At 43.3% G+C, this 15,155-nt stretch overlaps 1 protein-coding gene across 1 annotated transcript in view; it reads left to right on the top strand.

Annotated features, from left to right (window-relative positions):
- The first annotated feature begins 8,008 nt into the window (after nt 1-8,008).
- MYO15B (myosin XVB) overlaps nt 8,009-15,155 on the top strand; it is a 98,552-nt gene continuing 91,405 nt past the window's right edge. Inside the window, exons 1-7 of the mRNA XM_048487407.1 lie at nt 8,009-8,169; nt 8,268-8,353; nt 8,928-9,031; nt 9,261-9,348; nt 10,694-10,807; nt 11,547-11,644; nt 14,467-14,931. Of these exons, the coding sequence (XP_048343364.1) occupies nt 8,009-8,169; nt 8,268-8,353; nt 8,928-9,031; nt 9,261-9,348; nt 10,694-10,807; nt 11,547-11,644; nt 14,467-14,931 (1,116 nt within the window). The remainder of the gene's footprint in view (nt 8,170-8,267; nt 8,354-8,927; nt 9,032-9,260; nt 9,349-10,693; nt 10,808-11,546; nt 11,645-14,466; nt 14,932-15,155) is intronic.

Genomic DNA, 15,155 nt, shown 5'->3' with positions numbered 1-15,155 from the left:
ATGAATACGTGAGGAGCCATAAAGTGGAATAGATTGTTGTTTTTCTTTGCTTTTTAATCTAAATCCTGTTAATAGAAAATCCAGTTCTGCTTTGTGGGAATTGCATTTCACGATATGCTTTGTTCTAGTGAAAGACGTTGAGTTCCATACTTGGGTTTTGCCAGGGCTAGCAAAAGAAAGGGAAGGATGTATGCCAGTGCAAAGACTTGGTACTATGGGCAGCAAGAGATGTCTAAAGCATAGATAGCTCACTGGCACCATTTTTAGAGATGTCTTAAAATGGGCAGCAAGAGATGTCTAAAGCATAGATAGCTCTTGACACCATTTTTAATCCAGCCCTGTGAAAGATATAGGAGAAAGATGAAAGAAGCCGCAAAGGGGACAGAAGGTACCTGCAAGGTGTTCAGGAACTGAGCTGCCATATGGAATCCTTCCAGTAAACAATGTATTTGCTTCTGTAATGGTCCCGATAACCCTTTTATTCTACATTTCACTTATTATAACCTCTGCATGTTTGCCCAGTGAGAAATTGGCAGCCTTATGCTCGTTCCCTATTTGCAGATCTGTTGATTTATGAATTTTAACCAAGCACATTTCCTGTGCTGCTGTTCACATATTTTTCAGAGCTGCCTTGCACATAGGAAACAATGTGAAGAAACAGTCCGGGGAAGTGGAGATGCCTCCGTTCTCAGAGTTCATATTATTTATTCCTCTCTTGCAGGTCAACACCATGGCCTGATTAATCAAGTCACAGAAGTTTCCCTGCCAGATGTCAAAGCCAATGTTGATCTCTTTCTGCCACGTGACATCAACACCTTTCCCTTCTCTACTTTTGCGAAATCTCATTTCCAGGTAAAAAGTTGCTAGCAGAAAGGGTACAGTTCCCAAGGGATTCCTTCGGACCTCTGTGTCCCAAATAGCTGGAAATCCATTGGTTTGGAGGAGGACTTTGGCTTTTTCCCCACGCCTCCCTCAATTTCTAGCTTCTTTTTCCTCCCAACCTATATCTCCCTTCCCCACTGCCCCTTACTCTGGAACTCAGCATGGCAACCACATTAGCAGGAAAAACAAATGCCCTTTTTACACTCCCCCCCCACATGCCAACAGCTGTACAAACTCTGAGAGGGAGGCACAAGCCGTTATCTAGACATTAATAATACTAGTCATGAACTTAGCATTTCTATTTGTCATGTGCCTTGTTAGGAAGCAGGTTTCCCTGCCCTGGGACAGCCTTTGCAACAGCCCTTGACTCGACTGGATGCTGAGCACAAGCAAAGTGCTCTGCAGCTCAACAAACTGGTAAGTAAATAATGAACAAGCAGATAGGTTAAGATGACTGGAGATGGACCATGTTTTGAGAGCACTGAAGGATAGCTTAAGCATCATTGCTTCTTAGATTTTGTACCTTGTTTTGGCCTTTCAGAAACCTGCAAAACATGTTTAACTACAGGGGCCCATGCAACAAAAGAAATATGTATGTGTTGTGTACACATTTCATTCAGCCATAGTTTCTTCAGTCCAAATGGGGGGGGGGGGCGGCTTCAGTGTCTCCTTAACCAAATCCCCTGCCCTGCTTCCTCTCTTCTCTTTTATCACTGCTGGATATGCAATCTCTAGAGAAAGAAGTGGAAGAATGAGTTCTCCAAATTTAGGGAAGAACATGAATGACTGCATTCCCCTGTGCCCCCAGCTCCCCAGTTCAATCTATCTCTCCAACTTAAAGGAAGTTGGAGTACACTTCTCGCTCTTTCTGATTTCCTTCACTCGTGTCACTTTGAATCCTCTTGCTTGGAGTACCTGTTAGAGTACAGTTGCTCAAGAATAGTACTTAATAGCTTCATTCAGACATCACAAACAAATCTCTCCTGTCTGTACAATGGTTATTCTTGGATACTCTTGGAATACAAGAATCTTGATCCCTTAAGAACCAGATTCTAAATGCAACGGTTTAGTGGAGTGCGCAAGGCCTTTGTGTGTGCAACAGAGTCCCATCTAATCTCTGTATGTGTGCCAGGAAAAAAAAATAACCCAGAGTTTCATCTCTATTTAAACTAATATAGTACATTTATTGTAGGAACTCCATTTCTGGATTGAATAGAGTAAATAGTTTCCAGTGAAGGTGTGAAAAGAAGCACCCAAAAAAGGATGTTTCCTTGAAATAGCAATCTACACATCAAAGGGATATATCTGAGCAGTAGAGAAAGGATGCCCGGTGCCTTGACGCAGCTATCTCTCTGACTCTATACAGTCATCCCCGTCTCAAGTTAAGAGACTGTGCAAAGTCCTTCTCTTTTCACACACTCTCTCCCCCGCTCCTGCCCTCTTGTGCAGAATGCAGTTAAAGTTTGGAAGTTTTCAGACTAACTCCGATTTACTGTGATGTCCAAATGCTAGTGCCTGGACAAACAGAAGTTTGTTTCTTGCTCACAAACTGGGACTTTAAACCAGGATTAAATCATGGTGAAAAATCAAACTCCATTTTGTTCAGATAGCTGCAGTGACATTATGCAACAAACCTAGGCAGTCTTCAGTTAGGCGGTCTTCAGTGTACTCTGTGTACGAGGGGAGTTGGGGCAGAAGAACATAAGAATAACCACTAACCATGCTCATTCCCATCAGCAAGAAACAATATTTGGTTTGTGATATCTGAAGAGAGCTTGTGGTTATAACAGAGTTCATACACAGACTTTGTGTGCCATTAATAACTGACCACATGCCTTGCAAGACATTCCCAATTGCTTCTTGAGGAAAGGTCCACAGTACCTCATGAAACAGTAGTTTTTCTTTTCCTTCAGTTGCCATTCTTATTTATAGCTTCTGAGAGCAGGGACTATGCACTAGGTGAGTAATTTTAGAGGTGTGACATGAACTATGAAGAAGCAGTGATTGAGAATGGGGCAAAAGGAGAAAGTTCAGGACTCCAGTGATTAACGTTGTGACGCATATCATGTGTTTGTGCACTACCCATTCATAGGCCATAATTTTACCAGACCCGAAGAGGAACCATATTCCTTTTTCACCAGTTGCTTGTTTGAAAATTCTCCTATTAAATGGTACAGTTTTAAGAGGATCCCGACCCCCAGAGTACAAGAAGTTCTCCCTTTTGTTCTTGGATGTGCCCTGGTTTCCCTTTCAAGATAGCTCTGTTAGGAATAATCAGGGGAATCCAATTTTCTATAATGTATATGGTCCAAAACAGATGTGTCAGAGTACATACAATTGTGTAAGAGCCTGGCCGGGTGGTGATGATCCACTGCCAGCCAATTGCCACACACTGCAGAAGCACATGATGGTTGCCGAGCATGCGACTGGGAGTGAGGCGATGGTTCCACCTGCTGAGGCGTGGAACAGCACGGATGACTCACTCCCCACTCCCAGTCAATCAATGTGATGCAGTCCCAGCCATGAAGCCTCCAACTGCTGAGGATGGCTAGGACAATTCACTCCCCACTCCCAGCAAAAAGAGAACAGGGAGGGAGAAAAATCCATTGCTGGGGGCAGAGGTGTGGGGGTGGGGCTTTTTCTTTCCCTCCTACCCTCAAGGGCAGTGTAGAGCCTGCAGACATTTGGGGGCGGGGGGGGGGGGGGGGGAGGACAGAGCAGAGAGCAAAAGGGACTCCAAAATGAGGAAAGATAAAAAGGGGGGTCAGAAGGGAGAGACAGAGAGCATATTGGGATGGGAGAGTGTGTGTGTGTGTGTGAGTGAGAGAGAGAGAGAAGCAGGCAGAGGGAGAGCAAAAAATCAAACATTGGCCAAGGGGGGCTGCCTCCCTCAGTGCGTGCCCTTGCAACATCTCACAAACAACTAAATCTACAATAACGTAATAATTAAGTGTACTTTGGCTATCTCCTTCACTTTGGTTAAGATTGTATGGGGAGGAAGTGAAAGGAAAGGATTCTTGATCAAATTACTTTTTCTATGTTGATTTGTTTTTCTTTTTTAACTGCAGCCACTGGCAGCTGCTTTTTCAAGGAGCAGAGGAACTGAGTCTTGCCATTTTCTGCTGAAAAATGTCCTCATCACCTGCTTTTACCTTCAATGTGGAAAACATATGGGTAGCGTTATTTTCTACCCACCCAGCATTAGTAGTTGTTGTTTTTCTTCAGCAGTTCAATTCCTAGTTCCCACCCTCTTGACCTGGTCAGTCTGGGTCAAGGAAGCTTTTTCTCCTAGCTCCAGGAGCCCTTCTATCCTTTTAAGACCTCCAAATCTGTGATAACTGCTTGGAGAAAGGGGGGTGGGGTTTGCCCATTTCATTAACTCTTGCTATCCCTATTTGCATTTCTAAAAGGGTGGCTGAGAGAGGCTGGTGGAAGCCTCCTGCCCAGAGGGGAAAAAATGCTTAAATGTTCTCTGAAAGTCATTTCTTCACAATTCATATGACAGAAAACATAATCCATAGTTTAATTCTCAAGTGCCCTTGTTTTCAAAGCTGGTCTTGCTAAAAAGCAGCATGAAGCCGTTGACTTTAAGCACCCAGTTACAGAGGTGGAAGGATTTTTCAGTCACCCCTTCTGTTTGTCATTGGAAAGAATGGGCTCTAATCTGAGGTGAGGGGAAAAGGGGAAGTCCATGTGACTGTTCAGTTCATGTCGACTCATGTTTGAGGCTGGCAGACTCCCCATTTTTATTGCATAGTCACTGGGTTTCTTACAGATCCTGCGATTCATAAATGAGAAGGACCTCCAACGCTCGCAGGAAGAGCTCCTGGGAAACTATATAATACGCCGAGGGTTGGCCAGCCCTTCCCTGCGCAATGAGCTGTTCAGCCAAGTGGCCAGTCAGGTGTGGAAGAACCCTGATCTGGAGCAGTGCCAACAAGGCTGGGTATTGATGGCTGCCTTCCTGAGTACCTTCACCCCTTCACCAGCTCTGGAGAAGCCCTTGCTGAAGTAAGAAGGATTTTGTTTTTGCTTTTGAGAAAATTGAGACAATGGAATAGTTTGCTGAAAGGATGCTGCTGTGTTGGTTTGCAGGTTTGTTTCAGACTGTGGTCTAGACAGTTATAACGCTGTATGCCAGCACAAGCTCCTGACAGCCATGAAGCATATGGAAGATGATCCAGAGGGGTCCCGTGCTTTTCCTCCTACTCAGCTGGAATGGACCTCCATCCAGAGGAAAGGCAAGATGGTTCTGGATGTTTACACTTATGAAGGTAATTGGTTGGCATAGCCTTTGTTAACCAAACAGGGCCCAGAGAAGGGGAAGTTAAGGGGTTCCAGAAAGGAATATCACAAGACCTTACAGGCTATAGCCTCTGTGTACCAGGCTGGATCTCAGTAGGGATACCCTGAAAAAAAATTAAGAGCAGAGTGAGAACGAGTAAATGTAAACACAAACAAATAACTTTATTGTAAACAAAACACAAAATAAAAAAGTGAAGAACCTACACTAAGCCCCTGAAACTGATTCCCTAAGGAATCATACATGCATACATCAACAAGAGGGTGTACTTTATACAAGGGGAAAGGGGGGAAATTGCCAAGTTTTAGGGAAGGGACATACAATTTTAGATCCAGGGCTTGAGGATTGAGGTAGGTGCAGCAGAGATCCCAGGAGTGGAGCAAGGAGCTGGGCAGAATGGAATATTTATACTCTATTTTCTTTAGTTCCATCATACCTCATTGTGTGGAAGTGTGAGCCTCATGATGGGAACTAGGTATGTAATGGGCTATAACAATATGCATGGCATCCCATCTCCTTCCCTCCCTACACTCCATAATGATTTGCTCCGTTTTCTGATGTCCCTAAAGTAACTAAAGTTGTAATCCTGTGCATACTTTCCTGGAAGTGAATCCCATTGAACTCATGGAGTTTGCTTCTCAATAACCATTCATAGGATTCAACCCTAGCATTTCTCCTGCCTTGAAAGTGACGGCTCATATGGTTCACGACTGGAATATGTTGTCTTTTTTTTTTGTCTTTCTGATTAGAGGAGAAGTTTTCAGCTGAGGTGGAATCCTGGACAACTGGGGAGGAATATGCAGGCTGGATTTTGAGTTCAAGGTACATCTAGAGGAAGAAAGAGGAATATTGACCGATCCTAATTGGAGTTTCTATCTTTGACATCAGAGCGGCACTGACTGAAATCTGTCTGTCTCAGCAGGAGAGTGAAAATCTCACTGCAACCCAGTCCTAGTTGTGCTGTCCCATGTTAGACAAGTAGTAGCCAATAACAGCAGCTTTAGAAGCAGGAGCAGGGTTCATCGGTGGATATTTATGCAGGGACTAGCTCCAAGCCATGACTTTCTTCCTTCTTGTAAGCTTTGATCATGCAACTGTTCTGCTCTCTTAGTTAATTAAAAACTTCTTCAGGCTTTGAACAAAGCTTATTTTGTCCTGAGAAGGATGCATCGGAATAGGGAAAGGGAACCTTGGGAGTTGAAATGGTTGAGTTGTATGCTGGTTCTCTCATCAGGGTTTTAGCTACTGACTGGCAAGTAGGAGCTTGTTTCTGCTGAGAGTTTATCCAGACCATCAGGCAAAGGTTGCTGCTTACGCACAGAACTCTTACCACTCTCCCACAATGGCTTTACATTTGGCTTCTGTGTGACATCATCTTGTTTCTGCCAGCCTTCTAGGTTTTCCTTGGCTCCCCTGTCATTTTTTCCAAATATGCATTGGTAAAGCTTTCCTGCAACAATGTACCAAAAGCATAGAAAGGAAAATGCAGATTTCTACTCTTCCCCTTGCCCATTTGGCTTCATCTCCCTTCCTACCTGCCATTCTCGTTTCCTTCAGGCCGGTGGTCTTTTTTGCTCTTTTAAAAAAAATGGGTAGTAGATGTTTTAATGTTACAGCAATATCCCGTCTCCTGATAATGTTTACAAATATAATATTTTTAATAATTTGGTAATATTTTTTAAATGGCAGTAAGCCTCCGACAGTGGTGATGGCAAAGCCCAAAGTAAATCTCAGTGCATAAACACCATTACTGTTCCAGATGCTTTTGCCATGCCAGTCCAAGCAGAACAGAGAATTCCTCCCTACGCAAAAGTGCTCTCTGGTTTCCTTTAGGCTTTGTATTCCAGTAAGCCCCAAGTCAAGGAAACAGTAAAGAGTTTGAAAGGTCGTAAAGGTCCCATCAACTTGCCCTTCTCGTTGTGTTTCTCTGCTGCACTGCAATACAATTCAGTCCAGAGCAGAAGCTTTGGTATTTGATGGTGTGTCGGGGATCATAGAATCATGAGACCCCAAGGGCCATCAAGTCCAACCCCCTGCAATGCAGGAACACATAATCAAAGCACTTCTGATAGGTGGCCATCCAGCCTCTGGGATGATGTGGGATGGTGGCCCACATTTGGGTAGTGGGTGGGTAAAAATGGTTCTGATCTGACCTTTTTGAGATCTGGTTTACTAATTTATTTATTTATTTATTTATTTTATTTTGATTTTTATACTGCCCTATCCCCGAGGGGCTCCGGGCGGTGTGCAACAATTAATACAAATAAGTTAAGGGCAAACCATACAAATAAAACAACAGCAGCCCATAAAACTCTGACATTAAAACATACTGAATTTCATTAAAACAGCGGTAATTTCATAATAAAGGCACCCGGAGAATCCTTTCCTTTAAAACCCTCCCCTAGGGAGCAGTCGGACTCCTCCATAGGAGGATCATCTTGATGGAATCAAGATTACTTCCTGTGCCGTGGAGCTCTTCTTTAATTTGTTTTCTATTTCTGAACTATTGGAGTGGGAATTGACTAATTCAAAGGGAGCTAGGTAAAGCTTGGAAGGTAAAGCTTGGAAGATAAAGCTTGGAAGATATTGAAATGCTTTGGAAAATTCTATACACATGCACAGGACGTATGTGCTTATGTGCAGAGTAGATCTAGGAGCATATGTGTGCCTCACCAAAACATGTTGGAATGGATAGCACTTCTGTTTTTCCATCTCTGCCTCACATATTGTTGTTTGACATCCTGTTTTCTTGCCTTTACATGACATCTTCTGACTACTGATCTCAGGGGCCTGGATAAGATCCCTCGTGGCTGGTCTGTATCCATGTTTACAGGCAAGACTTGGCAGGATTTACCAGGCTGTGACTTTGTGCTGGATTTCATTGGAAAAATGGAGGAAGGCAGCTGGCCCTCTGGCTCCTCCCCTAACTATCCCATAACACCAGAGGGGGATGAATGCTACTCTTGGCAGCCCTCTCAAGATACGTAAGCAATTCCCTTATTGCTGCTTATTCCCTATATAATCTATCCCAATTTCCTAGGGATCACAACTTTGTGATGCTACTGTCTTTTTCCTTTGACAGGATGCTAGTGAACATCCCTCCTGCACCAAGCATTCAGGCACCATCACTGCCTCAAAATTTTGACAAAGATTGTGATGTCTACCCAGGTGAGCCTCAATCGTAGGCATGGAAGGCCATAGGTTGAAGTAAAAGAACTGGCAGAACCAGTCATAGTTCTGGCCCTTCAGGCAATGTATGTGGGCCAAGCTAAATGATATCATGTCTAAGGAGTTGAGTCTGGGTTCCCTGACTTGCTTTCCCCACAGCCCCACAGTAGCTGTGGAGAATGGTTTTTTTAAAGTCTGGCTTGGGATGAGGGAGGGGTTCTGTCAGGGGCTACAACTGTTTTTGCTCTGGAATGAAAGCCCCTACTCCGATACAGAAACGTGCCAAATTGGACCCACCCCACAGACTTTAAAACACCCCTCCACAGCTTTTGTGGAACTTTGGGGAAAGTGACTCAGTTCTGGGTAACCCAGGCCCAACTCTTGAAAAATCATATTGTACAGCTTGGCCCTGTGTGTCTCCAGCCAGATGGGAACGTTGAGCTTGCAGATCTACAAATCAATAGTTGGGGTTTGGGGAAGTAGAACTGGGTTGCATAGATGGGGAAGCTTCTGAATGTTGCTGGAGAACAGGGGAGGAGCTTCATCTGGTAATGAGAATCTGATTTTCCCACAGAATCAGGCACCAGAGATAGTCAGAAGTCCTCCAGAGGGACAGATGATTACACTAATGGTCTTTTCATGCCCATTCCGCAACAGGGATCCAGAGCTCGTATATTAGTAAGTGTAATCCTTTCTCACATGTGAATGACTGCTGCCCCTCAGTGTTGTACGTTCCACTGTTTGGTCTTACATTTGTTAAAGTATAAATCTCTCTGTAGTGATGACAAAGTTATCGTCTATTCTTTTATGGGCAGTTCTCATCCCCTGCCTGCCTTATGGTCACATATCCAGCCTGCGCAACTGGATGAGCTGAATACTAATCTTGGGCTTGTCTTCCTCTCTGCAGAGTATGGAGAATGAGAGGAGTCTCACCGGACGCATGAAAGGAGGTGGAAAAATTGGACCCACTCATCAAGGAATCTTTCCCACTGCAGGTTAGTGCAAGGATAGAAAAGGACAGGATGACAATTTGAAGGATTCATTTTCCAGGGGGAACTGTGCTGCTAGCAAGTGCAACCCAGGTCTGACTATAAGATCACACTAGCATACATGTCACTAATTGTGCTGTTGAGAGTGACTATGAAGATTCTAGACCTGCTTGTTCTATTCACATAGCAATGGGTAGTTGGAGCATTGTAGTTCTACCTGGTGTAGAGGACCACATGAGGATACAACTATTTCCAAACCCAGAATTCTCACAGCATTTAGTTATTTAGAATATTTCCTTCCTAGCTCTCAAAACAAATTGCTCACAGCAGCTACACCATTTTTACGTGTACTGAACCAAACTTCCATTTTAATTACTTTTCACCCAGTTTACATCATTGTTCAATTCAGATACACAAAAAAGCACGCCTGACAGATGCTTTTGCGGAGGGGGATTTAGATTCCATTGTTACTCAGGAAAAGAAATATTGACCCTTTCCCAAGAGTAATTCTTAGGCCTGATTCACACATGGAGGAGAATGAGGTGGCAGAGCACTGAGATGGTAGAATGGATTGTACCACTTCTGAGTACAAGTGGTGGCTCCCAGCTTTGAATGATCCATCATATTAAAAAAAATCTCCATTCAAATAGAAAAGAAGTGCAGTATGGAGAAATGTTCTGTCTCTGTTTTCTGTTTGCAGTGAGGTTTTTTTTTTACAGAGAAGGGCATTCCAAAATGTGACACTTCCCCTACTGCTGAAGTGGTGCAGTCCATTTCTACAATCTCAGATCTCTGGCACTTTACTGCAATTTCCCTGGAATGTGTCAACTAAGCCTCTGCCCCCTTCATTCCTAAATCACCCGTGCATTGTATTTCTTTTGAATGGGAAAAAGATTATTCTTTCCTGAGGCCCAAATGGCATCAGTCATTCTCTTCACTATCTACTATCAGAATCTCACTAGTTTAGCATGTGCCAGCCATCTTACTTATCGATAACAAGAGTCATGCAGCAGCTTGGATGGGGTCTTATTCAAGATTATTTTAACATTAGCTATTTTTGTGTGCTTTCTAGATACCCATTGGGTTACTTGAAGGGAATCATTCCTAAAATGACTTGCTCTCATTGCATGACATTGTTGTCTTTGGTCATATTGATTTGCTTGCTCTGATTTTGAAGATTTTCTGGGTCTTCTTGAAATACATATACTGTGGGTAGGTTTCAGCTAATAGTAGTCATGCTGATTTTTTTTCCAGTACACATGATCAGAAAGTTCAGTGAGCTTTGTTGTTTGGATTGAAACGGACATTCTTAGGGAATACTACAAGTTAGGGTTTTTGGTTTTTTGGCCAGGATATTCAGGAATGATGCATATGCCCACTTACCAGCCTGTGGCAGCTATGGGAGGAATGATGCCTGCAACCATACCAACGGTGCCAGCACTAGGCGGAATGGGAACAATGCCAGGTAATAAAATATGAAGAATGTAATGAAGTATGGGGATTTCTGAGTTGCAATTGCTGCTAGTGGCTTGTTTCCAGAGGCATAGCAAGGAGGAAAAGCGCCCAGTGCACTGGTGCATCTTCTGCCCCCGCCCCGGAATGCCCCCGCCCTGGAACGCCCCACCACGTCTCAGAACGCCCATTGCTGGACACCCCACAGGGGCTTGTGGCTGGTGTGTCACCCCCCAGTCCCCTTGGAGCTATGCCTCTGCTTCTTTCTAATATTGTGATGTGGTTTTAATTGTACGTTGCCTTGAGTATGTCCATGAAGAGTGATATAGAAACATTCTATATAAATAAATTTGTAATATCTCATTGCTTCGATCTATAAGTCAAACAAGGTTTCCCAAAATGAATGAGAAGATTGCACATGAAATTGAAACAAATCTGTTTCCTGCTATGAATTCTGTAAACGTGCTATACAATGTAGAACTGAAATCCTTTTACAGATACCTGTTTTTCTTTTTTCCCCTGACAAACTGATTTTCAAATCCTAGTACTCAAAGAATGCTGGAACAAGCAACATGGAATTGTGTTGAATTTGGAAATCCTACTTTTGAACTAATGGAAACCTCATGCAGCAAGATTCCCCTCTGTTTGCTATGCATGTATTTAGAAATGAGTCCATATTGTGAGTACACTGAACATGTACTTAGCAGTTCTTCTTAGCCTTCTCTCTCTCTCTCTCTCTTCCTCTCTCTTAGCTATGATTATGCCTCAGCCCATGATGCCATCAGTGGATCCCAACCAGTTAGCAGCAGCACAGCAACAAGCCTTTATCAACCAGCAGGCCTTGCTCATGGTAAGTAGGTGGGTTTAGAACAGGGGTCTGCAACCTGGGGCTCTCCAGATGTTCATGGACTACCATTCCCATCAGCCCCTGCCAGCATGGCCAATTGGGCATGCTGGCAGGGGCTGATGGGAATTGTAGTCCATGAACATCTGGAGAGCCCCAGGTTGCAGACCCCTGGTTTAGAAGATGTGTGTGAAACAAGCATCCTGCAAGTTGCATGCTGTTCACCACAAACCCCAGTGAGCTTGCTAGTTGCATTTTGTTTGGATCTTCCATATTTCTCTAATAAATTAGTAAATACGCAGCACAGAGGCACAAAAGATCCATTCTTCATGTCCATGCCAGAGCATGGGTCAAGCTTCAACAGTCCCATCTCATCATTTTCCTCCACCATAACCAGTGGTGGGATTCCTCAGGTTCTCACCGTTTCAGCAGAAACGGTTGTTAAAATGGTGCTTGTATGCAACCAGTTGTCAAATTATTTGAATCCCATTACCGGAACCGGTTGTTAAATTATTTGAATCCCACCACTGACCATAACCACTACATTCCAAGTCCACAACTAGTAATTAATTATTGGTTAGACACTAACCACAGCTGGTTATTAATTATTGGTTAGAGAATATCTACATTGGCTAGACCAAACAATCCATTTATCCCATCTGGCGAATATTTGATGTTCCCGAGCTTTTCCCCTATTCCCTTAAATCACAGACTGTGTAGTGTGATGCTCTTAAATATAACACAGGACTGCCCAACGCTATTATCCCAATAGTTATCTAATTTCATAACCTTTATTGGCATAAGCCAATAGTTATTTGAGTGTGTAATAAACCTACAATATCTCATCAAGTATAGCACTCCGTCTCATGCAGCACCCTATCTCATGCACTGCTGTTCATACTGCTTAAGTGGCATTTCAGAGGACATTACTATACAGGCAGACTTCTTTAATATTATTTTTATACAATATTATCTATTTTTCCATTCGAAATTTCAATGTAAATGTCCCACAGAGCATAAAATGAAATCACTTGTGTCTGCATATGATCCAGATTGTAGACTGGGGTCCAGATTGTAGACTGGGGTCCAGGTTGTAGACTGGGGACCTTTCCCCTCATAAAATAGTGCACTCTTAGAGAGGGCTGCCAAAAGCCACCATGGGCCCTTGGACAAAAATTCCAGTTGCCCCCTCCCCATGACCACGATCCAAAATAGATATCATAACAAAACAAACCATTTGGCTTTCTGATGCTGTGAATCAAATTAACCATTAGGTAGAAAACATTAAAGGAAAAAGGGACTGGGTTACTAAAGAATACTTGCTTAACTTATGATTTGCACAGTGTTCATTTCAATGGAATCCAACACAAAGCAACAAACGAATAACAGCAGTAAGCACAATCAGGAAGACTCCCCAGCCAAGGGACCTAGCCGGAACACTGATATGCATTATCACTGAAAGAGAGGTTAGATACAGATTACCTGAGAATAAGTCTTATTGCATTGAGACCTCTTTCTCTCCCTAACAGTACTAAACTGCAAAAATACTTTAAAATATTTCTACTAACCTAAAACAAAACAAAACAGACATGTGGATGCTTAATGGGGAAGAAAAATGGAGGAAAATGTAAGAAGTCAATAAAAATACTTTTATGTCATGCACAGAACACCTTTTCCTCAACATTTGAAATGGCAGTATCCTTTCTTCCCATACATTTTAATTATACGGTTGGATAATTAAAGATGCGGAGGCAGCAGTGGAATCACTCAATAAGGTTTTTACTACCCACTGTAAAAGCGATGATAGGATAACTTTATGACCTGTTCATTTCATAAGGTTGAAGCAAAATGCTTGTTGGATCCCACCAGAGGTTTCTCTAGTCCAGTGACGGCGAACCTTTTTGAGACCAAGTGCCCAAATTGCAACCCAAAACCCACTTATTTATCGCAAAGTGCCAACACAGCAATTTAATCTGAATACTGAGGTTTTCGTTTAGAAACGTGTTACTCAGGAGTAAGCTTGGTGAAGCAACCGTGCAAAGCTTCAAATGGGTGAATCACGACCCTAGGTGGGTTTACTCAGAAGCAAGCCCCATTGCCAGCAACCGAGCTTACTCCCAGGTAAACGATTGTGCCCAGGCCAGCCTAGATGCGTGTGTGGGGTGTGTGTGTGATTTTCTGCCCCTCCACATGACAGACTCTGTGCACGTGTGCCCACAGAAAGGGCTCTGAGTGCCACCTCTGGCACCCGTGCCATAGGTTCGCCACCACTGCTCTAGTCCAATGTCCTGTTTCCCTTTCTAGCCAGCGAGATTCTTCTGGGAATCCCACTAGCAGCAAATGAAGGCAAAGCCAGCCCAAAGAGCTGTCCCCCCGCAAACTGACATTCAATAGTATACTATCAATGAACATGGAGTTTCTGTTTGGTTAGCATAACTAATGGCAACTCATGGACCTTTTCACCTCTATGAATCTAATTCCTGTTTGAAGTCTTCTGAACCAATGGATGCCATCTCATAGTAGTTTATTCAATGAAAGAATTACACAGCATATTTTATAAACTGAAACTAAGGCATTCATCAAAGGCATCAACTATTCCATACTTATAACCTTTAACACAGATTAGTAAAGATCACAAGGCATGCAATGTGTAAAAGATTCTTAATATTTGACACATATTTATTTGTGACAATATTTGTCTTTTTTACGTGAGAAAATTGCAGTTTGGAGTTAAAGATGGGCCCTGAATCTGAAAGGAATGGTTACTGCTGGTATGACAATATGTGTGCTGAAAGAGGGTAATGAAAAATCTGGATTCTGTCTTGCAGGCTCAACAGATGACTCTTCAAGCAGTGACAATTTCTCAGCAGCAACAAGAGCAGCAACACCAGCAAAAAGGGAGGTCTCCTGAGTTTCCAACACTAAGGCATGCATCTCCACGGAGGAGATCTCCTGAATCTCCCAGGCGAGGATCATCATGGAGGAGGTCTCCCGAGTATCACAGGCGAGCTTCACCGAGGAGGTCTCCTGAATCTCCAAGGCGAGCATCAAGGAAGAGGTCTCCTGAATCTCCAAGGCGAGCATCATCACGGAAGAGGTCTCCTGAATCTCCAAGGCGAGCATCATCACAGAGGAGGTCTCCTGAATCTCTTAGACCACTGCGAGCATCACTTCAAGAGAAGCCGCCTGAACGTTCAAGTCCAAAAAAGGCTTCTCCTCTATCTAAACCAGCTCTGGATCCTAAACACAGCAACAAAGATGTACCAGAATCTCTGCCTCAGCTACCAGCATCGGTATTGGGTTTCTGAGTGTCCAGCAAAATATCCCTCAGTAGCAGTGCCTTTCAGCAGCTTTTCTGGCTGCAGTTTAATTCAGACCAGCATAAAGGAGAGAGAAAAGGGAACCTCTCGTTTCAGCTGCAGTGGCCTGTCAAATTAGATTCCTCAGATGTATTTTGTAAAATGGAGTGAAGGCAGCGTGGTGTTTGCCAATCTCAATAGATCTCATAAGTTAAGCA

The sequence above is a fragment of the Sphaerodactylus townsendi genome, linkage group LG03 (assembly GCF_021028975.2).
Source record: "Sphaerodactylus townsendi isolate TG3544 linkage group LG03, MPM_Stown_v2.3, whole genome shotgun sequence".
Lineage (NCBI taxonomy): Eukaryota > Metazoa > Chordata > Lepidosauria > Squamata > Sphaerodactylidae > Sphaerodactylus > Sphaerodactylus townsendi.
Note: the sequence above shows the minus strand (reverse complement) of the source record. Positions and strands in the feature narration are given on the sequence as shown.